We start from the raw sequence: 22676 nt of genomic DNA on the forward strand, positions 1-22676 counted from the left end.
CAAATATTCCCAAGCGCTTCCAGCAGGTAACGGCCCGAAATCCCGGGAATTCCCAAATATCCCAAATATTCCAGCAGATAACGGCCCAAATCCCGGGAATTCCCAAATATTCCCAAATATTCCAAATATTCCCGAGCGCTTCCAGCAGGTAACGGCCCAAATCCCGGGAATTCCCCCCAAATATTTCAAATATTCCAAATATTCCAAATATTCCTGAGCGCTTCCAGCAGGTAACGGCCCCAAATCCCGGGAATTCCCCCCAAATATTCCAAATATCCCAAATATTCCAAACATTCCTGAGTGCTTCCAGCAGGTAACGGCCCCAAATCCCGGGAAATATTCCAAATATTCCCAAATATCCCAAATATTCCAAATATTCCTGAGCGCTTCCAGCAGGTAACAGCCCCAAATCCCGGGAATTCCCCCCAAATATTCCAAATATTCCAGCAGGTAACAGCCTGAAATCCCAGGAATTCCCCAAAAATCCCAAAGATTCCAGCAGGGAAAGGCCCAAAATCCCAGGAATTCCCAAATATTCCAAATATTCCCGAGCGCTTCCAGCAGGTAACGGCCCAAATTCCGGGAAATATTCCAAATATTCCAAATATTCCAGCAGGGAAAGGCCCGAAATCCCGGGAATTCCCAAACATTCCAAATATTCCAAACATTCTCGAGCGCTTCCAGCAGGTAGAGGCCCAAAATCCCAGGAATTCCTCAAAAATCCCAAATGTTCCAAACATTCCCGAGCGCTTCCAGCAGGTAAATCCCAGGAATTCCCCCAAAAATCCCGGCAACTCCTCCAAAAAATCCTGGGAATTCCCCAAAAATCCAGGGAATTCCCCAAAAGTCTTGGGAATTCCCAAATATTCCAAATATCCCGAGCGCTTCCAGCAGGTAAATCCCGGGAATTCCCCAAAAATCCTGGGAATTCCCCCAAAATCCCGGCAATTCCCCCCAAAAATCCTGGGAATTCCCCAAAAATCCTGGGAATTCCCCAAAAAATCCTGGGAATTCCCCCAAAAATCCTGGGAATTCCCAAAAAGCCTGGGAATTCCCCCAAAATCCCGGCAATTCCCCCCAAAAATCCTGGGAATTCCCCAAAAAATCCTGGGAATTCCCCCAAAAATCCCGGGAATTCCCAAAAAAATCCCGGGAATTCCCCAAAAATCCCGGGAATTCCCAAAAAAATCCTGGGAATTCCCCCAAAAATCCCGGGAATTCCCCAAAAAATCCTGGGAATTCCCAAAAAAATCCTGGGAATTCCCCCAAAAATCCCGGGAATTCCCCCAAAAATCCCTGGAATTCCCCAAAAATCCCGGGAATTCCCCCAAAAATCCTGGGAATTGCCCCAAAATCCCGGGAATTCCCCCAAAATCCCAGGAATTCCCCAAAAATCCTGGGAATTGCCCCAAAATCCCGGGAATTCCCCAAAAATCCTGGGAATTCCCCAAAAATCCTGGGAATTCCCCCAAAAATCCCGGGAATTCCTCCAAAATCCCTGGAATTCCCCCAAAAAATCCCGGGAATTCCCCAAAAATCCCGGGAATTCCCCCAAAAATCCCGGGAATTCCTCAAAAAATCCCTGGAATTCCCCCAAAATCCCGGGAATTCCCCCCAAAATCCCGGGAATTCCCCCCAAAATCCCGGGAATTCCCCCCAAAATCCCGGGAATTCCCTGAAATCTCTGTGGAAATCCCAAACCCCCGCAGAAATCCCCAGGAATTCCTGGGAAATCCCCAAAATCCCGGGCTGGGGTTTCAGGGCTTTCAGGCTCTGGGGATTTGGGAATTTTGGGATTTCGGGGATTGGATCCCCCTGGATTTGAGATTTTGGGGATTTTTGGGGCCATTCCTTCAGAATTTGGGGTTTTGGGGCCGTTCCTGAAAGATTTGGGGTTTTTGGGTCCCTTTTGATGGAATTTGGGATTTTTTGGGCTGTTCTGACAGGATTTTTGGGTTTTGGATCTATTTTGGTGGAATTTGGGGTTTTTGGGTCCATTTCTGACGGATTTGGGATTTTTTTGGGTCAATTTCTGGGGGATTTGGGGTTTTTGGGTCCATTCCTGAGGGGTTTGGGGTTTTTGGGGCCGTTTTGATGGGATTTGGGGTTTTTGGGGCCATTCATGACAGGATTTGGGGTTTTTGGGTCCGTTTTGATGGGATTTGGGATTTTTGGGTCTGTTTTGATGGATTTGGGGTTTTTGGGGCCATTTTGATGGGATTTGGGGTTTTTGGGGCTGTTCCTGAGGGATTTGGGGTTTTTGGTTCCATTCCTTATGGATTTGGGGTTTTTGGGTCCGTTTTGATGGGATTTGGGATTTTTGGGTCTGTTTTGATGGATTTGGGGTTTTTGGGGCCGTTCCTGAGGGATTTGGGGTTTTTGGGGCCGTTCCTGAGGGATTTGGGGTTTTTGGGGCCGTTTTGATGGATTTGGAGTTTTTGGGTCCGTTTTGATGGGATTTGGGGTTTTTGGGGCCGTTTTGATGGGATTTGGGGTTTTTGGGGCCGTTCCTGAGGGATTTGGGGTTTTTGGGTCCGTTCTTGAGGGGTTTGGGGTTTTTGGGGCCGTTTTGATGGGATTTGGGGTTTTTGGGTCCGTTCCTGAGGGGTTTGGGGTTTTTGGGGCCGTTTTGATGGGGTTTGGGGTTTTTGGGGCCGTTCCTTATGGATTTGGGGTTTTTGGGGCTGTTCCTGAGGGGTTTGGGGTTTTTGGGTCCGTTCCTGAGGGGTTTGGGGTTTTTGGGGCCGTTTTGATGGGGTTTGGGGTTTTTGGGCCGTTTTGATGGGATTTGGGGTTTTTGGGTCCGTTCCTGAGGGGTTTGGGGTTTTTGGGGCCGTTCCTGAGGGGTTTGGGGTTTTGGGGCCGTTCCTTATGGATTTGGGGTTTTTGGGTCCGTTTTGATGGGATTTGGGGTTTTGCAGGTGCCCCAGGGGCTGCTCCTGCAGCCGAAGCCGCCCCCGTCCAGCCCGGCCCCGTTCCCGGCTCCGGCCGCTCCCGTCCTGGTGCCGGCGGCTCCGGGAACGCCCGGCCCGGCCTCAGGTGGGTCCGGGATCCCCAAAACCCCAAATCCCGACATCCCAGAGCCCCCCCGACATCCCAAAATCCCACAAATCCAAGAGCCCCGCCCCCCATCCCAAAATCCCAGTGGCCCCCATCCCAGTATCCCAAAGTCCCATATCCCCCATCCCAGTATCCCAAAATCCTAGTATCCCCCATCCCAGTATCCCAAAGTCCCAGTGCCATCCCACTATCTCCCATCCCAGTATCCCCCAGTATCCCACCCCCACCTTTGGGCACTCCCAGTGCTCCCAATTTCCCGGCCCCGTTCCCGGTGCCATCCCTGTGTCCCATTCCCAGTTTCCTGATCCCATTCCCAGTTTCCCGATCCCATTCCCAATTTCCCGATCCCATTCCCAGTTTCCCGATCCCATTCCCAGTTTCCCGGTCCCATTCCCAGTTTCCCGGTCCCATTCCCAGTTTCCCGGTCCCATTCCCGTTGTTCCCGGTTTCCCGTTATTCCCGGTCGCATTCCCAGTTCCATTCCCGTTATTCCCGTTATTCCAGATCCCAGTCCCGCTCCCATTCCCGCTCCCATTCCCGCTCCCATTCCCGTTATTCCCGGTCCCATTATTCCCGCTCCCATTCCTGGCCCCATTCCCGCTATTCCCGTTATTCCCGGTCCCATTCCCGTTATTCCCGGTCCCATTCCCGTTATTCCCGGTCCCGTTCCCATTATTCCCACTCCCATTCCCAGTCCCATTCCCGCTATTCCCATTATTCCCGGTTCCGTTCCCGTTATTCCCGCTCCCATTCCCGGCCCCATTCCCGTTATTCCCGCTCCCATTCCCGTTATTCCCGCTATTCCCGTTGTTCCCAGTTCCATCCCCGCTCCCATTCCCGTTACTCCCGCTCCCATTCCCGTTATTCCCGCTCCCATTCCCAGTTCCATTCCCTCTCCCGTTCCCGTTATTCCCGTTCCCGCTATTCCCGTTATTCCCGCTCCCATTCCCGTTATTCCCGCTCCCATTCCCGTTATTCCCGCTCCCATTCCCGCTCCCGTTCCCGTTATTCCCGGTCCCGTTCCCGTTGTTCCCGCAGGTGCCGCCGCCGCCGCCCCGGCCGATCCGAAGCCGCCGCCGTTCTCCGGCTCCGCCCCCGGCCCCGCCCCCGGCTCCGCCCCCGGCCCCGCCCCCGGGAAAGCGGCTCCGCCTCCCGCCAAACCGGGGCCGCCCCTCCCCCCCCCGCAGCCCGCCCAGGTGAGCGCCCCTCCCCCATCGTTCCCGTTCTCCCGGTTTTGTCTTTTTTCCAACGTTTTCCCCTAAATTCCGGCTTTCCCCACTTTCATTCCGTTTTCCCCATTCTAATTCCATTTCTTTCTCATTTTAATTCCTTTTTTTCCCCCATTCTAATTCCATTTTTCCCATTTTAATTCCATTTTCCCCATTTTAATTCTTTTTTTTCCCCATTTTAATTCCTTTTTTTCCCCCATTTTAATTCCATTTTTTCCCATTTAAATTCCTTTTTTTTCCCCCATTTTAATTCCATTTTTTCCCATTTTAACTCATTTTTTTCCCCACTTAATTTCAATTTTTCCCAGTTAAATTCCTTTTTTCCCCTTATTTTAATTCCTTTTTTTCCCCATTTTAATTCCATTTTTCCCATTTTAATTCCATTTTTTCCCCATTTTAATTCCATTTTTTCCCATTTTAATTCCATTTTCCCTCTTTATTTCCAAAGTTTTCCCCCTTTAATTCAGATTTTTTTCTCTCCTTTAATTCCATTTTCCCCTCTTTATTTCCAAGGTTTTCGCCCTTTAATTCCATTTTCCCTCTGGAATTCCACTTTTTCTGCTTCCATTTCCAAGAGTTTTTCCCATTTTTCCCCCATTTTCCCATTTTCCCAATTTTTTCCCCAATTTTCCACAATTTTTTTCCCAATTCTTCCCCATTTTTCTCCAACATTTTTCCCATTTTCCCAAATTTTTCCCATTTTTCCCAATTCTTTCTCATTTTCTCCAAACTTTACCATTTTTTTCTTCAATTTCATCCCATTTTTCCCCATTTTTATCCCATTTTTTCCCTGCTTTCACCAATTTTTTTCTCGTTTTTCCCATTTTCCCTAATTTTTTCCTGATTTTCCCCTATTTTTCTCCAATTTCCCCCAATTTTCCTCCATTTCCCCCATTTTTTCCTGTTTTTTCCCACTTTCCCCAAGTTTTATTCCATTTTTTCCCATTTCCCCAATTTTTCCTCATTCTTCCCTATTTTTTCCCATTTTCCCCAATTTTTTCTTAGTTTTTCCCCAAATTTTCCCCATTTTCTCCCAATTCTTTCCCGTTTTCCTCAATTTTTATCCCAATTTCCCCCAATTTTTCCCTGATTTCCCCCATTTTTTCCCCATTTCCCCCCCTTTTTCCCAATTTTTCCCCAATTTCCCCCAGTTTTTCCCCAATTTCCCCCGTTTTTTCCCATTTTTCCCCCGTTTTTTCCCCAATTTTCCCCCAATTTCCCCCGTTTTTTCCCATTTTTCCCCAATTTTCCCCCATTTTTTCCCCATTTCCCCCGTTTTTCCCCAATTTTCCCCCATTTTTTCCCCCGTTTTTCCCCAATTTTCCCCGTTTTTTCCCATTTTCCCCCCGTTTTTCCCATTTCCCCCATTTTTTCCCATTTTCCCCATTTTTTCTCCCATTTCCCGCAGGCGAAGCCGCCCGGCCTCAAGGGCCCCCCCCAGGCCCCGGGGGGGGGGAAGGGCCCCCAGGCCCCGCCCACGGTGAGTCCCAAAATCCCCGGAATTCACCCCAAAATCTGGGATGGACCCCAAATCTGGGATGGACCCAAAATCCCCAGAATTGACCCCAAATCCCCGGCGTTGACCCCAAATCCTGGGAATTCTCCCAAACTCGTGGGAACTTACTCCAAAATCCCCAGGATTGACCCCAAAATCCCCAGGATTGACCCCAAATCTGGGATTGACCCAAAATCCCCGGAATTGACCCCAAAATCCGGGATTGACCCCAAATCCCCGGCGTTGACCCCAAATACCCGGAATTGACCCCAAATCCCCAGGAGTGACCCCAAATCCCCGGAATTGACCCCAAATCTGGGATTGACCCCAAAATCCCCGGAATTGACCCCAAATCCCGGGAATTGTCCCAAACTTGGGGGAACTCGCCCTAAAATCCCCAGGATTGACCCCAAATCCGGAATTGACCCCAAATCCCGGAATTGCCCCAAACTCGGGGGAAGTCGCCCCACGATCCCGGCTCTCCCCCGAGCCGGGCAGTCCGGGCCCGCCCCCAGCCCTGGGCTTTTCCCAAAATCCGCCTTTCTCACCCCAATCCCGGCCGCCCCCCCCAGCTGGAGGCCAAGCTGGCGCTGAAGAAACCGCCGGTGCTGCAGCCCAGTAAGGAGGCCTGGTAAGGAACTGGGGGGACTGGGAGGGACTGGGAGGGACTGGGAATGGACTGGGAGGGACTGGGAGGGACTGGGGGGGACTGGGAGGGACTGGGAATGGACTGGGAGGGACTGGAATTGAGCTGGGAGGGACTGGGAAGGACTGGGAATGGACTGGGGGGGACTGGGACTGAACTGGGAGGGACTGGGAGGGACTGGGAGGGACTGGGACTGAACTGGGAGGGACTGGGAGGGACTGGGAGGGACTGGGAGGGACTGGGAGGGACTGGGGGGGACTGGGATGGAACTGCGTGGGACTGGGATGGAACTGGGAGGGACTGGGAATGGACTGGGATAAAGTGAGATGGATTGGGATGGAACTGGGAGGGACTGGGAGGGGATTTGGGTTTATTGCTTTATACTGGGATTGAACTGGGAGGAACTGGGATAAACTGGGAGGGACTGGGATAAACTGGGAGGGTCTGGGAATGAACTGGGAGGGACTGGGAGGGACTAGGATGGACTGGGACTGAACTGGGATAAACTGGGAGGGACTGGGATAAACTAGGACTGAACTGGGATTGAACTGGGAGGGACTGGGAGGGACTGGGATGGACTGGGATAAACTGGGAGGGACTGGGATTGAACTGGTACTGAACTGGGTGGGACTGGGATGAACTGGGATGGACTGGGAGGGTCTGGGACTGAACTGGGATAAACTGGGATGGACTGGGACTGAACTGGGTGGGACTGGGATGGACTGGGACTGAACTGGGATGGACTGGGATGGACTGGGATGGACTGGGAGGGACTGGGATGGACTGGGAGGGACTGGGACTGAACTGGGATAAACTGGGATGAACTGGGAGGGACTGGGCTAACCATGGAATTCCATCTGGAATCGCCCCAAACCATGGGAATTCCGGCTCACCTCCCTCCCGAATTCGTGGGGTTTCCTCCCAAACCCCGGAGTCGTTTCTGCGCCGGTCCCAGAACGGCGAAATTTACCCAAAATCGGCGTTTTCTGCCCCGTTCCCTCCCCGTTCTCTCCCCGTTTTCCCCCCTCCGTTCCCTCCCCGTTTTTCCTGCCCCATTCCCTCCCCGTTCCCTCCCCGTTTCCCCCCCGTTCCCTCCCCGTTCCCTCCCCGTTCCCCCCCGTTCCCTCCCCGTTCCCTCCCCGTTCCCCCCCGTTTTTCCTGCCCCATTCCCTCCCCGTTCTCTCCCCGTTCCCTCCCCGTTTTCTCCCGTTCTCTCCCGGTTTTTCCTCCCCGTTTCCCCCCCCGTTCTCTCCCCGTTCCCTCCCCGTTCTCTCCCCGTTTTTCCTGCCCCGTTCCCCCCCCGTTCCCCCCCCGTTCCCTCCCCGTTCTCCCCCCGTTCTCTCCCCGTTCCCTCCCCGTTTTTCCCTCCCCGTTCCCTCCCCGTTCCCTCCCCGTTCCCTCCCCGTTTTTCCTGCCCCGTTCCCTCCCCGTCCCCTCCCCGTTCCCCCCCCGTTCTCTCCCCGTCCCCTCCCCATTCCCCCCCCTGTTCCCTCCCCGTTCCCCCCCCCGTTCCCTCCCCGTTCCCCCCCCCATTCCCTCCCCGTTCCCTCCCCGTTCTCTCCCCGTTCCCTCCCCGTTCCCTCCCCGTTTTTCCTGCCCCATTCCCTCCCCGTTCCCTCCCCGTTCCCTCCCCGTTCTCTCCCCGTTCTCTCCCGGTTTCCCTCCCCGTTCTCTCCCCATTCCCTCCCCGTTCCCTCCCCGTTCCCCCCCCGTTCTCTCCCCGTTCCCCCCCCGTTTTTCCTGCCCCGTTTTTCCCCCCCGTTCCCCCCGGTGCAGCCTCCTGGAGCAGCTGCACAAGCACCAGGGCGCCGTCCTGCAGCCCGAGCTGCGCGCGCCCTTCCGCTCGCTGGGGGACGCGCTGCGCCGCCTGCTGCCCTACCACGTCTACCAGGGGGTGCTCCCGGGGGAGAGCGACTGCCAGAGAGGTACCCGTGTCGCGATAGTCGCGATAGTGAACGGGGATATCGCGATAGTGAGTGGGGATATCGGGATATCGGGGGTAACGGGGCACGCGCTGCGCCCCCTGCTGCCCTACCACGTCTACCAGGGCGTGCTGCCCGGGGAGACAGAGTGCCAGAGAGGTACCCGTGTCGCGATAGGAGTGGGGATATCGCGATAGGGAGTGGGGATATCGCGATAGGGAGTGGGATATCGGGATATCGGGGGTAACGGGCACACCCTGCGCCGCCTGCTGCCCCACCTCGTCTACCAGGGGGTGCTCCCGGGGGAGAGCGACTGCCAGAGAGGTACCCGTGTCGCGATAGGGAGCGGGGATATCGCGATAGGGAGTGGGGTATCGGGATATCGGGGGTAATGGGGCACGCGCTGCGCCCCCTGCTGCCCTACCACGTCTACCAGGGCGTGCTGCCCGGGGAGACAGAGTGCCAGAGAGGTACCCGTGTCACGATAGGAGTGGGGATATCGCGATAGGGAGTGGGGATATCGGGATATCGGGGGTAACGGGCACACCCTGCGCCCCCTGCTGCCCTACCACGTCTACCAGGGCGTGCTGCCTGGGGAGAGAGACTGCCAGAGAGGTACCCGTGTCACGATAGGAGTGGGGGTATCGCGATAGGGAACGGGGATATCGCGATAGTGAGTGGGATATCGGGATATCGGGGGTAACGGGGCACGCCCTGTGCCGCCTGCTGCCCTACCACGTCTACCAGGGCGTGCTGCCCGGCGAGACAGAGTGCCAGAGAGGTACCCGTGTCGCGATAGGGAGCGGGGATATCGCGATAGGGAGCGGGGATATCGCGATAGGGAGTGGGATATCGGGATATCGGGGGTAACGGGGCACGCCCTGCGCCCCCTGCTCCCTACCACGTCTACCAGGGGGTGCTCCCGGGGGAGAGCGACTGCCAGAGAGGTACCCGTGTCGCGATAGTCGCGATAGTGAACGGGGATATCGCGATAGTGAGTGGGGATATCGGGATATCGGGGGTAACGGGGCACGCGCTGCGCCCCCTGCTGCCCTACCACGTCTACCAGGGCGTGCTGCCCGGGGAGACAGAGTGCCAGAGAGGTACCCGTGTCGCGATAGTCGCGATAGGGAGCGGGGATATCGCGATAGTGAGTGGGATATCGGGATATCGGGGGTAACGGGGCACGCCCTGCGCCGCCTGCTGCCTACCACGTCTACCAGGGGGTGCTCCCAGGGGAGAGCGACTGCCAGAGAGGTACCCGTGTCGCGATAGTGAACGGGGATATCGCGATAGAGAGCGGGGATATCGCGATAGGGAGTGGGATATCGGGATATCGGGGGTAACGGGGCACGCCCTGCACCCCCTGCTGCCCTACCACGTCTACCAGGGCGTGCTCCCGGGCGAGACAGAGTGCCAGAGAGGTACCCGTGTCGCGATAGTGAACGGGGATATCGCGGTAGGGAGCGGGGATATCGTGATAGGGAGCGGGGTTAATGGGGACGGCGGGGTTAATTAATTCCCCACCAATTCCCCATCAATTCCCCGTTAATCTCCCGTGAAATCCCATTTGTTCCCCATTAATCACCCATTAACCACCCATTAATTCCCAGTCAATTTCCCATTAATTAATTCCCAATCAATTCCCCATCAATTAATTTCCCGTCAATTCCCCATTAATTAATACCCCTATCAATTCCCCATTAATTCCCCATCATATCCCATTTCTCCCCCATTAATTCCCCGTCAATTCCCCACCAATTAATTCCCTATCAGTTCCCCATTAATCCCCCATCAATTCCCCAATAATTAATTCCCCATCAATTCCCCTATAATTAATTCCCCATTAATTTCCCATTAATTCCCCATTAATCTCTCATCAATTCCCATCAATTCAATTCCCATGAATTCTCTATTAATTAATTCCCCATCAACTCCCTATTAATTCCCCATTAATTAATTCTCCATCAATCCCCATTAATTCCCATTTATTCCCCATTAATTCCCCATCAATTCCTGTTTTTTCCCCATTAATTCCCCATTTATTCCCCATTAATTCCCCACCAATTCCTCATTAATCCCTCATCAATTCCTCATCAATTCCCTATCAATTCCCCATTAATTCATTCTCCATCAATTCCTGATTAATCTCCCATTAATTCCCCAATAATTCCCATTAATTCCCCATTAATTAATTCTCCATCAATTCCCCATTAATGTCCCATTAATTCCCCGATAATTCCCATTAATCCCCCATTAATTAATTCTCCATCAATTCCCCATTAATCTCCCATTAATTCCCCAATAATTCCCATCAATTCCCCATTAATTAATTCCCCATCAATTCCCCATTAATCTCCCATTAATTCCCCAATAATTCCCATCAATTCCCCATTAATTAATTCCCCATCAATCCCCCATTAATGTCCCATTAATTCCCCGATAATTCCCATCAATTCCCCATTAATTAATTCCCCATTAATCCCCATTAATCCCCATTTATTCCCCACTAATCCCCCATCAATTCCCCATTAATTAATTCTCCATCAATCCCCCATTAATCTTCCATTAATTCCCTGATAATTCCCATCAATTCCCCATTAATTAATTCCCCCTCAATTCCCCATTAATGTCCCATTAATTCCCCAATAATTCCCATCAATTCCCCATTAATTAATTCCCCATCAATTCCCCATTAATCTCCCATTAATTCCCCAATAATTCCCATTAATTCCCCATTAATTAATTCCCCATTAATCCCCATTTATTCCCCACTAATCCCCCATCAATCCCCATCAATTCCCCATTAATCAGTCCCCCACCAACCCCCCTAATTACGCCCATTAATTAATTAATTAGTTAATTAATCCCCCCGCAGTGGACGAGGAGTTCGAGGCGGTGTCGGAGCAGCTCCTGCGCCGCACCCGGGCCATGCTCAACAAGTACCGGCTGCTGCTGCTCGAGGAGTCCCGGGTGAGCCCCGACCCCCGGGACCCCCGGGACCCCCGGGACCTCCGGGACCCCCCCGGGACCCCCGGGACCCCCGGCTGAGCCCCCCGTGCCCCCGCAGCGCTCCAGCCCCTCGGCCGAGATGGTGATGATCGACCGCATCTTCATCCAGGAGGAGAAAACGGCGCTGGCGCTCGACCGGCAGCTGGCCCGGGACAGGCCCGGTGCGAATCCCGGGACAGCGGGGCGGGAACGGGGCGGGAACGGGGCGGGAACCCCGGGAAAAGGGGCGGGATCCATGGGAATGGAGCGGGAATCCCGGGAATGGGGCGGGATCCATGGGACCGGCAGCTGGCCCGGGACAGGGACGGTGCGAATCCCGGGACAGCGGGGCGGGAACGCCCGGGGCGGGAACCCCGGGAAAAGGGGCGGGATCCATGGGAATGGGGCGGGAATCCCGGGAATGGGGCGGGATCCATGGGACCGGCAGCTGGCCCGGGACAGGCCCGGTGCGAATCCCGGGACAGCGGGGCGGGGTCCATGGGAACGGGGCGGGAATGGGGCGGGAACGGGGCGGGAACCCCGGGAAAAGGGGCGGGATCCATGGGACCGGCAGCTGGCCCGGGACAGGCCCGGTGCGAATCCCGGGACAGCGGGGCGGGGACGGGGCGGGAACCCCGGGAAAAGGGGCGGGATCCATGGGAACGGAGCGGGAATCCCGGGAATGGGGCGGGATCCATGGGAACGGCAGCTGGCCCGGGACAGGGACGGTGCGAATCCCGGGACAGCGGGGCGGGAACGCCCGGGGCGGGAACCCCGGGAAAAGGGGCGGGATCCATGGGAATGGGGCGGGAATCCCGGGAATGGGGCGGGATCCATGGGACCGGCAGCTGGCCCGGGACAGGGACGGTGCGAATCCCGGTACAGCGGGGCGGGATCCGTGGGAACGGGGCGGGAATCCCGGGAATGGGGTGGGGACGGGGCGGGAATCCCGAGAATGGGGCGGGATCCATGGGAACGGGGCGGGAATCCCGGGAAAAGGGGCGGGAATCCCAGGAACGGGGCGGGAATCCCGGGGAACGGGGCGGGAATCCCGGGAATGGGGCGGGGTCCATGCCAATGGGGCGGGATCCCGGGAATGGGGCGGGGTCCGTGCCAATGGGGCGGGATCTCGGGAATGGGGCAGGAATCGGGGCGGGGATCCCGGGAAACGGGGGCGGGATCCATGGGAATGGGGCGGGAATCCCCAGGGGTGGGGTTGGAATCCTGGGAATGGGGCGGGATCCGTGGGAAGGAAGAGGGAATCCCCAGGGATGGGGCGGGATCCGTGGGAATGGCGCGGGAATCCCGGGAATCGGGGCGGGAATCCCGGTGGGATTGGGGGCGGGAATCCCGGTGGGATTGGGGGCGGGAATCCCGGTGGGATTGGGGGCGGGATCCATGGGGGTGTTGGGCTGGAATTCCCGGGGTTTGGGATGGAATTCCCGGGGCTTGGGCTGGAATTCCCGGGGTTTGGGGTGGAATTCCCGGGGTTTGGGATCGATTTCCCGGGGTTTGGGCTGGAATTCCCGGGGTTCGGGATGGAATTCCCGGGGTTTGGGATCGAATTCCTGGGAATTCACCCGAAGGCCTCTGATGAAACCGAGGGTCAATCAAAAGGGCCAATTAAGGGTCAATTAAGGGTCAATTAAAGGGGTCAATCAGGGGTCAGCTGGGGTCTGTGCAGGATCCCCCGGATCCTTGGGATCCCTGGGATGAATCCCGCGGGAAAAGGGGGAAATGACCGTCATTAACATGCAAATGAGCTCTAATTAGCCACCCTTCTCCTTTCCCTTGCAGACGAATACGTCTCCTCCTCCTCCTCCTCTTCCTCGTCTTCCTCCCGCTCCCACCCCCTCCCCCCTTCCTCCTCCTCCTCCTCCTCCTCCCTGCCCCTCCCCCAGCCCTCCCCCGCCCCTCCCCCACCCGCCCCTCCCCCCGCCCCCCCCAAGCTGCTGATCAAGCACGGGGGGGGGCTCCCCCAGCGTCACCTGGCTGGGGGAACCCCGGGATTCCCCGCGGGACCCCTCGCACCGGGGGGATCCCCTCGCGAGGGGGGCTGGGGGCGGGGGCGGGGGAGGGGAGGCGCAGAGGGGGGGAGGGGAGGAGGAGGCGCTGCCCTCGCGGAGCCGCCCCCCGATGATGAAGACCTACGAGGCGCGGAGCCGCATCGGCCTCAAGCTGAAGATCAAGCAGGAGGCGGGGCTGAGCAAGGTGATCCACAACACGGCGCTGGATCCGCCCGGGATCCCCCCCGGCACCGGGATCCCCCCCGGCACCGGGAGCCACCCGCAGCCGCAAGCGGGGCTGGCGCAGCAGCTGAACGGATCCCTGGAGAAGAAGCCCCCGATGCCCACGGCTCCGAGCGGGGCCGGCCCCGGGGCCCCCGCGCCGTGCCGGCTGCCGCTGAGGAAAACCTACCGGGAGATCAACCGGGAGATCAACCGGGAGATCGTCCGGGATCGGGAACAGCACCACCACCACCGGGAGATCACCCGGGAGCGGGAGCAGCACCACCAGCGGGAGATGCGGGACAGCCGGGAGCTGAACCGGGAGCCGGCCCGGGAGCCCCCCGAGCGCCGGGAGCCGCCGCGCTCCGAGCGCCGCCCGGTGATCACGGCCCTGCGCCGGGATCCGGGATCCGCCGCCCGCATCCGGCCCGGGAAGGGCCCCCCCGAGGAGCCGTCGGACGGGGAGGACGAGGAGGAGGACGAGGAGGAGGATGAGGAGGAGGACGAGGATGAGGAGGAGGAGGAGGAGGAGGAGGAGGAGGAGGAAGGCTGCGGGACGTGGGGCGGGAAGCGGCGGCGGGCGGAGGCCGAGGTGGACAAGGCGTCGTTCAGCAGCGACAGCCCCCAGGACGATTCCCTGAGCGAGCACCTGCAGAGCGCCATCGACAGCATCCTCAACCTGCAGCAGCCCCGCGGGGCCCCGGCGGCGCCGGCAGCGCCGGCAGCACCGGGAGCCGCCGCGCCGCCCTTCCCGGGGCCCCCCCGGCGCGGCCCCGAGCCCCTCGTGCCCCCCCCCCAGCCACAACGGCGGCCTCGGCGCCGCCCGGACGTGCACCAGATGACGGCGGGGGGGCGGCGGACACCGGGAGAGGGACACCGGGAACACCGGGAACGGGGTCTGAGCGGGGGTCGGGGTCCGGCCGGGACACCGGGAACGGGGTCTGAGCGGGATCCAGCCGGGATCTGTCCGGGACACCGGGAACGGGGTCTGAGCGGGGTCCAGCCGGGATCCGTCCGGGACACCGGGATCGGGATCTGTCCGGGACACCGGGAACGGGATCTGACCGGGATCCAGCCGGGATCCATCCGGTATCAGACCGGGATACCTAGAATGGGGTCAGGACTCCGGGAACGGGATCTGACCGGGATCCAGAAGGCACCGGGCCACCGGGATCTGGCCAGGACACCGGGATCGGGATCGGACCAGGAACGGGATACCAGGAATGGGATCTAGGGATCCAGAATGGACCGGGCCACCGGGGTCGGGATCACGAGACCCAGATCAGACCGGGACACCGGGAGCGGAACGGGATCGAGACACCGGGATCCGACCGGGATCCAGCCGGGACGCCGGGAACGGACCGGGATCGGCAATGGACCGGGGCTGGGAATGGGATCAGAACGGGATCCCAGGAATGGACCGGGAACGGGATCAGGAACAGGATTGGGATCAGACCGGGAACAGGAACGGGAATGGACCAGGAATAGGATCGGGAACGGGATTGGGATCAGAACGGGAACGGGAACGGGAATGGGATCGGGAATGGGAATGGGAATGGGATTGGGATCGGGAACGGACCAGGAATGGGATCGGGAGTGGGATCAGGAATGGGATCAGATTGGGAATGGGAAGGGGATCAGATCAGGAATGGGATTGGGATTGGGAATGCGGTTGGGATCAGACCGGGAATGGGATTGGGATCAGGATCGGGATCAAGAACAAGATTGGGATCGGGAACGGGAACAGATCAGGATTGGGAATGGGGTCAGGAATGGACCAGGAACGGGATCGGGAATGGGGTTGGGATCAGACCAGGAGTGGGACTGGGAGAAGACCGGGAATGGGGAATGGGAACAGGATTGGGATCGGGATCAGGAACAGGATTGGGATCGGGAACGGGATCAGGATCAGATCAGGAATGGGAACGGGAACAGACCAGAAACGGGATCAGGAATGGGAATGGGATTGGGATCGGGATCAGATCGGGATCGGGATCAGGATCAGATCGGGAATGAGAATGGGAACAGACCAGGAATGGGATCGGGATCAGGATCAGATCGGGGTCGGGATCAGGAATGCGGCCCCGGGACTGGGGAGAGCAGCGGGAATTTGGGAGCTCGGGATCGGCCCCGGGATGGGAAATTCGGGAGAGGGAAATGGGAGAAATGGGGGAATTGGGGGAATTGGGGGAATTCCGGAGCTTTCCCGGGATCGGGGAGAGCCCCGGGCCCAGCGGGGTCGGGATGGGAAAGGGAAACCCCAAAGTCCCATTTTAACCCCCAAAATCCCATTCTAACCCCCAAAATCCCATTTTTTCCCCCAAAATCCCATTTTTTTCCCCAAAATCCCATTCTAACCCCAAAATTCGCTTTTTCAAATCCCAAAATCCTTTTGGTTTGGCCCAAAATCCCATTTTTAAGCCCCCAAAAAATCCCATTTGAAATCCAAAAATCTCCCTTTTCATCCCCAAAATCTCAATTTTCCATCCAAAAAAAAAAAAAAAAAATCCCCTCTCTGACCTCCAAAATCCCCTTTCCAGCCCCAAAATTCTCATTTTCACATCACCAAATCCCATTTTTCACCCCCAAAAAATCCCCAGAAAAATAATCCCATTTTAAACCCTTTCCCTCCCATTTTTTCCCAAAACTTGGGGGTTTTTTGACCCTTTCCCTCCCAATTTATCTCAAAATTTGGGGTTTTTCTTAACCCTTTTTTCCCAAAATTTGGAGATTTTTTTAACCTTTCTTTCCCAAAATTTGGGGGTTGTTTTTAACCCTTTCCCTCCCATCTTATCTCAAAATTTAGAGATTTTTTTTAACCCTTTTTTTCCCCAAAATTTGGAGATTTTTTTTTAACCTTTTTTTTCCCAAAATTTGGGGGGTTTTTTTAACCCTTTCCCTCCCATTTTATCTCAAAATTTAGAGATTTTTTTAACCCTTTTTTCCCAAAATTTGGGGGTTTTTTTAACCCTTTTTTTCCCCAGACTTTGGGGTTTTTTAACCCTTTCCCTGCCGCTGTTCCCGGCCTCCCTGGGGGGGATTTTTGGGGTCGGTTCCCGGATTTTTGGGGCAATTCCCGGAGTTTTCCCCGGCCGAGTTTTGTACTGTATTTATTGTCCATAGCGCGTTTTTTAAGGAATTCCGGACATTTACTATTTCTCTGTAAATTAAAATCGCTTTTAATTAACCGCGGGCTCGTTAACGGACTCGTTAATTACCGGCTTGACGAGGGAAAGGGAAAATCCCCAAAAAAAAAGGGAATTGGGGGGGGAGGGGCTGGGGGGGATTGGGGATTTTTGGGGGATTTTGGGGGTTTTAGGGGATTTTGAGTTTTTTTGGGTTTGGGATTTTTGGGGTTTTTTGGAATTTTTGGGGTTTTGGGATTTTTGGGGTTGGAGATTTTTAAGGTTTTTTGGAATTTTTGGGGTTTTGGGATTTTTTTTTGGACTTTTAGAATTTTTGGGGTTTTGGGATTTTTGGGGATTTTGGGGATTTTTGGGGTTTGAGATTTTTGGGTTTTGGGGATTTTTGGGTTTTTGGGATTTTTTGGGTTTTGGGGATTTTTGGGGTTTGAGATTTTTGGGGTTTTGGGGATTTTTGGGGTTTTGGGATTTTTGGGTTTTGGGGATTTTTGGGGATTTTGGGGATTTTTGGGGTTTGAGATTTTTGGGGTTTTGGGGATTTTTGGGGTTTTGGGATTTTTGGGTTTTGGGGATTTTTGGGTTTTTGGATTTTTGGGGTTTTGGGATTTTTGAGGGTTTTGGGATTTGGGGGGGGGTGGGGATTTTTTAAAATTATTTTTTCGATTTTGGGGTTTTTGGGGATTTTTTGGGGATTTTGGGGATTTTGGGATTTTTGGGATTTGGGGATTTTTGGGTTTTTGGGATTTTTGGAGTTCTTGGGATTTGGGGGTTTGAGATTTTCGAGTTTTTGGGGGTTGAGATTTTTGGGGGGGTTTGGGATTTTGGGGATTTTTAGATTTTGGGGATTTGGGGGATTTTTGGGGATTTTTGGGGTTTTTTGGGGGGTTTGAGATTTTGGGCATTTTTTAGGGTTTGTGATTTTGGGGTTTTTTTGAGTTTTTTGCGATTTTGGGGGGTTTGGGAGTTTTGGGGTTTTTTCGATTTTTGGGATTTGCGACCCCCTGGAATCCCTCGGGACCCCCCTGGAATTCCTTGGAAACCTTCTGGAATCCCTCGGGACCCCCTGGAATCGCCGGCTCCCTCCTCGCTCGTCCCTCGCTCCCCCCCAGGGCCCCCCCATCTTTCATTAATTAATTCAGTCATTAATTTCTCCCCGCCCCGCTCATGTTATGGCGCAGCGCTGGCGGCGGGCTGGGTTCATGGAAATTTATGGAAATTTATGCAAATGAAGGGAGTTTTTTCAGCCCCTCCCGGAGGTTTTGGAGGCTCAGAGCAGCGCCCGCGGCTTTGGGGCGAAAGCGCTGGAAAAGGAGCGGGAAAAGCGCCGGGAAAAGGTCGGGAAAAAAAAAAACCTGGGAAAAAAAAAACTGGGAAAAATCTGGGGAAAAAAAAATAAAAACGGGGAAAAAAAATCCGGGGAAAAGTCCGGGGAAAAAAAACTCCGGGAGAAAAAAATCCGGAAAAAAACTCCGGGGAAAAAAAAAAAACTTTAGGAATAAAAAAGTCAGGGAAAAAAAAGCATTTCAGGAAAAAAAAACTCCGGGGAAAAAATCTGGGGAAAGAAAAATCCCGGGGAAAAAAAAAATCTGGGAAAAAAAGTCCGGAAAAAAAAAATAAAAATAAACTCCGGGAGCGGCGCCGGCCCCGCCCCAGCCGCGCCCGGGGGAGAAAAAAAGAGAAATTTGGGGTGGGAAATGGAGAATTTGGGGCGGAAACCCGGCGGATTTGGGGCGGAAAAATGGGGATTTTTGGGGCCGAAAAAGGGGAATTTTGGGGTGGGAAAATGGGGATTTTGGGGCGGAAAAATGGGGATTTTTAGGGGGGAAAATGGGGATTTTTAGGGGGGAAAATGGGAATGTTGGGGTGGGAAAATGGGAATGTTGTGGTGGGAAAATGGGAATTTTGGGGTGGGAAAATGGAATTTTGGGGTGGGAAAATGGGACTTTTTGAGTGGGAAAATGGGATTTTGGGCAGAAAAATGGGGATTTTCTCCCGGGCAGGGAGGGCAAAGGAATTTTTGTGGGCTCGGGAGTGAGGAAATTCCGGAACTTTGGGGTTTCCGCCTCTTGGGTGGGGAACTTTGGGATTTCTTGGTTTTTTCTGGGGAAAAAAGCCCCAAAATTCCCTTTTCCCCGCTCCATTTCCGGCAGGGAACCCCAAACCCTTCCCGTTTCGGCCTCGTTTTTATCGGGAAAAAAAAAAGAAATCCCTCAAATTTCCTTTTCCTGCCGGGTTTTGCGGGGAAAGAAAGCTGGAATTGCTTTTTTCCCCTCCTTGTTTTACAGGAAAATCCCCCAAATCCTCATTTTCCTCCCGGCTTTTGTCGGGAACTCCCTCAAATTTCATTTCTCCGCTTATTTTGACAGCAACCAAAACTCCGCCGCGCCCTCGCTCTCCCTCCGTTCGCGCCAGCTCCGCCCTGAACTTTCACTCCTGGCTCCGATTTATGGAAAAAATTCCTCCGGCCCCGTTTTTTCCCTCCTTTTAAGGGAAAAGCGCCCAAAAGTTTGTTTTTCTCCCGGCTAGCGGAGAGAAAATCGCCCAATTCTCGTTTTTCCCCTCGTTTTTCCAGCCCAGCTCCCGAAATCTCCAAACCCCCCGACCCTCCTTTCCCGCCTGGGTTTTTGGGGGAGGCGGAATTCCCCAAATTCGCTTTTTCCGCCCCCAAAATTCTCCTCCTCCTGCCCCAGCCGGGGGATCCAGGTGGGAATCCCTCCCCTCCCCCCCCATGGCTCCCCCCTCCAGCTGAGCCCCTCCCCCCCTTGCCCACCTGCTCCCAGGTTTTCCCCCGTTTTTCCCGGTTTTTTTTCCTGTTTTATTCCCATTTTTTCCCAATTTTTCCCCCTCACATCCCCTAAAAAAACCCCCTCAAATCCCCTCAACCCCCCTAAAACCCTCTAAAATCCCCCTAAAATTCTCTTTTAAACCCCTAAAACCCCCCCCAAATCCCCTAAAATCCTCTTTAAACCCCCCCCTAAAATCCCTAAAAATCCTCAAAAAAATCCCGTAAAAATCCCCTAAAAAAATCTCTTGGGATCTGCTGGGATCCTGCAGGATCTCCCCTCTCTGCAGATCCCCAGAGGGGTCTCAGGGGGTTCCATCCTCCCGTTCCCCCCAAACCCCCTCGGGATCCCTCGGGATCCATCGGGATCCTCCAGGATCGCTGCTCTTCTCCCAGACCCCCCATTGCAGACGGGGATTCCATCCTCCCCTCCCCACCTGAAACCCCCAACATCTCCCCCAAAAATCCTCTAAAACCCCCCCAAAAATCCCCTAAAGACCCCTAAAAACCCCCACAAATTCCCAAAAAAACAAAAAAAAAACCCTAAAACCCCCCAAAAATCCCTTAAAACCCCCCCAAAGACCCCCTAAAGCCCCCCTGAGATCCTCTAAAACCCCCCCCAAAAATCCCCTAAACCCCCTCTAACCCCCCAGACCCCTCCGAACCCCCCAGCCCCCTCTAACCCCCAGACCCCTGTAACCCCCAGACCCCTCTAACCCTCCCACCCCCCTCTAACACCCCCAGACCCCTCTAACCCCCCCACCCCCTCTAACCCCCCCAGACCCCTGTAACCCCCAGACCCCTCTAACCCCCAGACCCCTGTAACACCCCCAGACCCCCTCTAACCCCCCCAGACCCCTCTAACCCCCCCACACCCCTGTAACCCCCCAGACCCCTCTAACCCCCCAGACCCCTCTCACCCCCCCCAGCCCCCTGTAACCCCCCCAGCCCCCTCCGAACCCCCCCACACCCCTGTAACCCCCAGACCCCTGTAACCACCCCGCCCCCTGTAACCCCCAGACCCCTCCGAACCCCCCAGACCCCTGTAACCCCCAGACCCCTCTAACCCCCCCAGACCCCTGTAAACCCCCAGACCCCTCTAACCCCCCCAGACCCCTGTAACCCCCAGACCCCTCCGAACCCCCCCAGACCCCTCTAACCCCCCAGACCCCTGTAACCCCCCCAGCCCCCTCTAACCCCCCCCAGCCCCCTCTAACCCCCCCAGCCCCCTCTAATCCCCCAGACCCCTCCGAACCCCCCAGCCCCCTGTAACCCCCAGACCCCTCTAACCCTCCCTCCCCCTCTAACCCCCCCCGACCCCTCTAACCCCCCCAGACCCCTCTAACCCCCCCAGCCCCCTGTAACCCCCAGACCCCTCTAACACCCCCAGACCCCTGTAACCCCCAGACCCCTCTAACCCCCCCGCCCCCTGTAACCCCCCCAGACCCCCCGCCCCCCCCCGGTGCCCCCGATGTTCGGCCGGCTGCGGCGGCCCGGGCCGGCGGTGCCCGCGGGCTGCCCGCTGCGGGAGCGCCTGCGGCGCCTGTACGGCTGCAAGCTGCGGCCGGCCGAGGAGCTGTGCGGCCGCGCGGGGCTGCGCTGGCCCCCGCTGGGCCCCGGCGACTTCGAGGCCAAGCCCGCGGTGCTGCTGCTGGGCCCGAGCTCCAGCGGCAAGAGCTCGCTGCTCCGCCGCCTGCTGGGCCAGCCGGTGCCCGCAGCTCCCGGCGGCGGCGGCGGCTTCGTGGCCGTCATGCACGGCCCCGGGCCGGGGCTGATCCCGGGCAACGCGCTCGTGGTGGATCCCAGCAAACCCTTCCGGCAGCTGGAGGCCTTCGGCAACGGCTTCCTCAACCGGTGAGTGGGGATCGGCTGGGATCCATTGGGAATGGGTTCCTGAAGTGGTGAGTGGGGATCCGCTGGGATCCACCGGGAACGGGTTCCTCAACCGGTGAGTGGGGATCGGCTGGGATCCACCAGGAACAGGTTCCTCAACTGGTGAGTGGGGATCCGCTGGGATCCACCGGGAATGGGTTCCTCAGCCGGTGAGTGGGGATCTGCTGGGATCCACCGGGAACGGGTTCCTCAGCCGGTGAGTGGGGATCCGCTGGGATCCACCGGGAACGGGTTCCTCAGCCGGTGAGTGGGGATCGGCTGGGATCCACCGGGATCTCCCCTGGGATCTGGGCAAGGATCCACCAGGATCCACCCTTGGATTTGGGCTGGGATCCAGCAGGATCCACCCTGAGGTCTGGGCAAGGATCCACTGGGAACAGGTTCCTCAATCGGTGAGTTCAGGGCGGGATCCAGGCTTTGAGCTGGGCTGGAATCTGCCAGGATCTGGGCTGGGATCCAGCAGGATCTGGGCTGGATTCTGGGCTGGAATCCAGGCTGGAATCCGGGCTTTGAGCTGGGCTGGGATCTGCCCTGGGATCCATCAGGATCCACCCTTGAAGCTGGGCTGGAATCCACCCTGGGATCTGGGCTGGGATCTGGGCTGGGATCCTCTGGGAATGGCTTCCTCAGTTGGTGAGTTGGGGTGGGATCTGCTGGGATCCACCCTGGGTTGGATTTGGGCTGGGATCCAGGCTTTGATCTGGGCCGGGATCCACCGGGAATGGGTTCCTCAGCCAGTGAGTTGGGCTGGGATCTGCTGGGATCCACCCCGGGATCCGGGCTGGGATCCTGCAGGGTCCACGCTGGGATCCACTGGGATCTGTCCCGGGATCTGGCCCTGGGATCCACCCAGGATCTGGGTTAGGATCTGCCCTGGGATCCACTTTGGCGTTTGCCTGGGGATCCACCCCGGGGGCTGGGCTGGGATCTGGCCCAGGATCCACCCTGGGATCTGCCCGGGGATCCCCCTCCCCCATTTTCCCCTTTCCCCACTTTTTTATCCTTTTCCCTTTTCCCCCTTTTTTCTCTTTTCCCCCCCATTTTTCCCTCCCATTTTTCCCCTCTCCCCGCCCTTTTTTTCTCTATTTCCCTTTTTTTCTCTTTTTTCTCCCTTTTTTCCCTTTTTCCCCATTTCCCCCCTTTTTCCCCCATTTTTCCTCTCATTTTTCCCCTTCCCCCCCCCTTTTTTCTCTTTTTTTCTCCCTTTTTTCTCCTTTCCCCCCATTTTTCCTCTCTTTTTTCCCTCTTTCCCCCCCTTTTTTTTCTCTTTTTTCCCCCCTTTCCCCC

At 56.2% G+C, this 22676-nt stretch overlaps 1 protein-coding gene across 1 annotated transcript in view; it reads left to right on the forward strand.

Annotated features, from left to right (window-relative positions):
• The window catches only part of BICRA (BRD4 interacting chromatin remodeling complex associated protein), a 32951-nt gene extending 16193 nt beyond the window's left edge, over positions 1-16758 (forward strand). Inside the window, 9 exon segments of the mRNA XM_059872496.1 lie at positions 2922-3039; positions 4099-4256; positions 5698-5769; positions 6357-6415; positions 8207-8355; positions 11231-11325; positions 11423-11525; positions 13141-13306; positions 13308-16758. Coding sequence (XP_059728479.1) covers positions 2922-3039; positions 4099-4256; positions 5698-5769; positions 6357-6415; positions 8207-8355; positions 11231-11325; positions 11423-11525; positions 13141-13306; positions 13308-14805 — 2418 coding nt within the window. The 3' untranslated portion in view covers positions 14806-16758.
• The last annotated feature ends 5918 nt before the right edge of the window (positions 16759-22676 follow it).

The sequence above is a fragment of the Haemorhous mexicanus genome, chromosome 36, assembly GCF_027477595.1.
Source record: "Haemorhous mexicanus isolate bHaeMex1 chromosome 36, bHaeMex1.pri, whole genome shotgun sequence".
NCBI lineage: Eukaryota > Metazoa > Chordata > Aves > Passeriformes > Fringillidae > Haemorhous > Haemorhous mexicanus.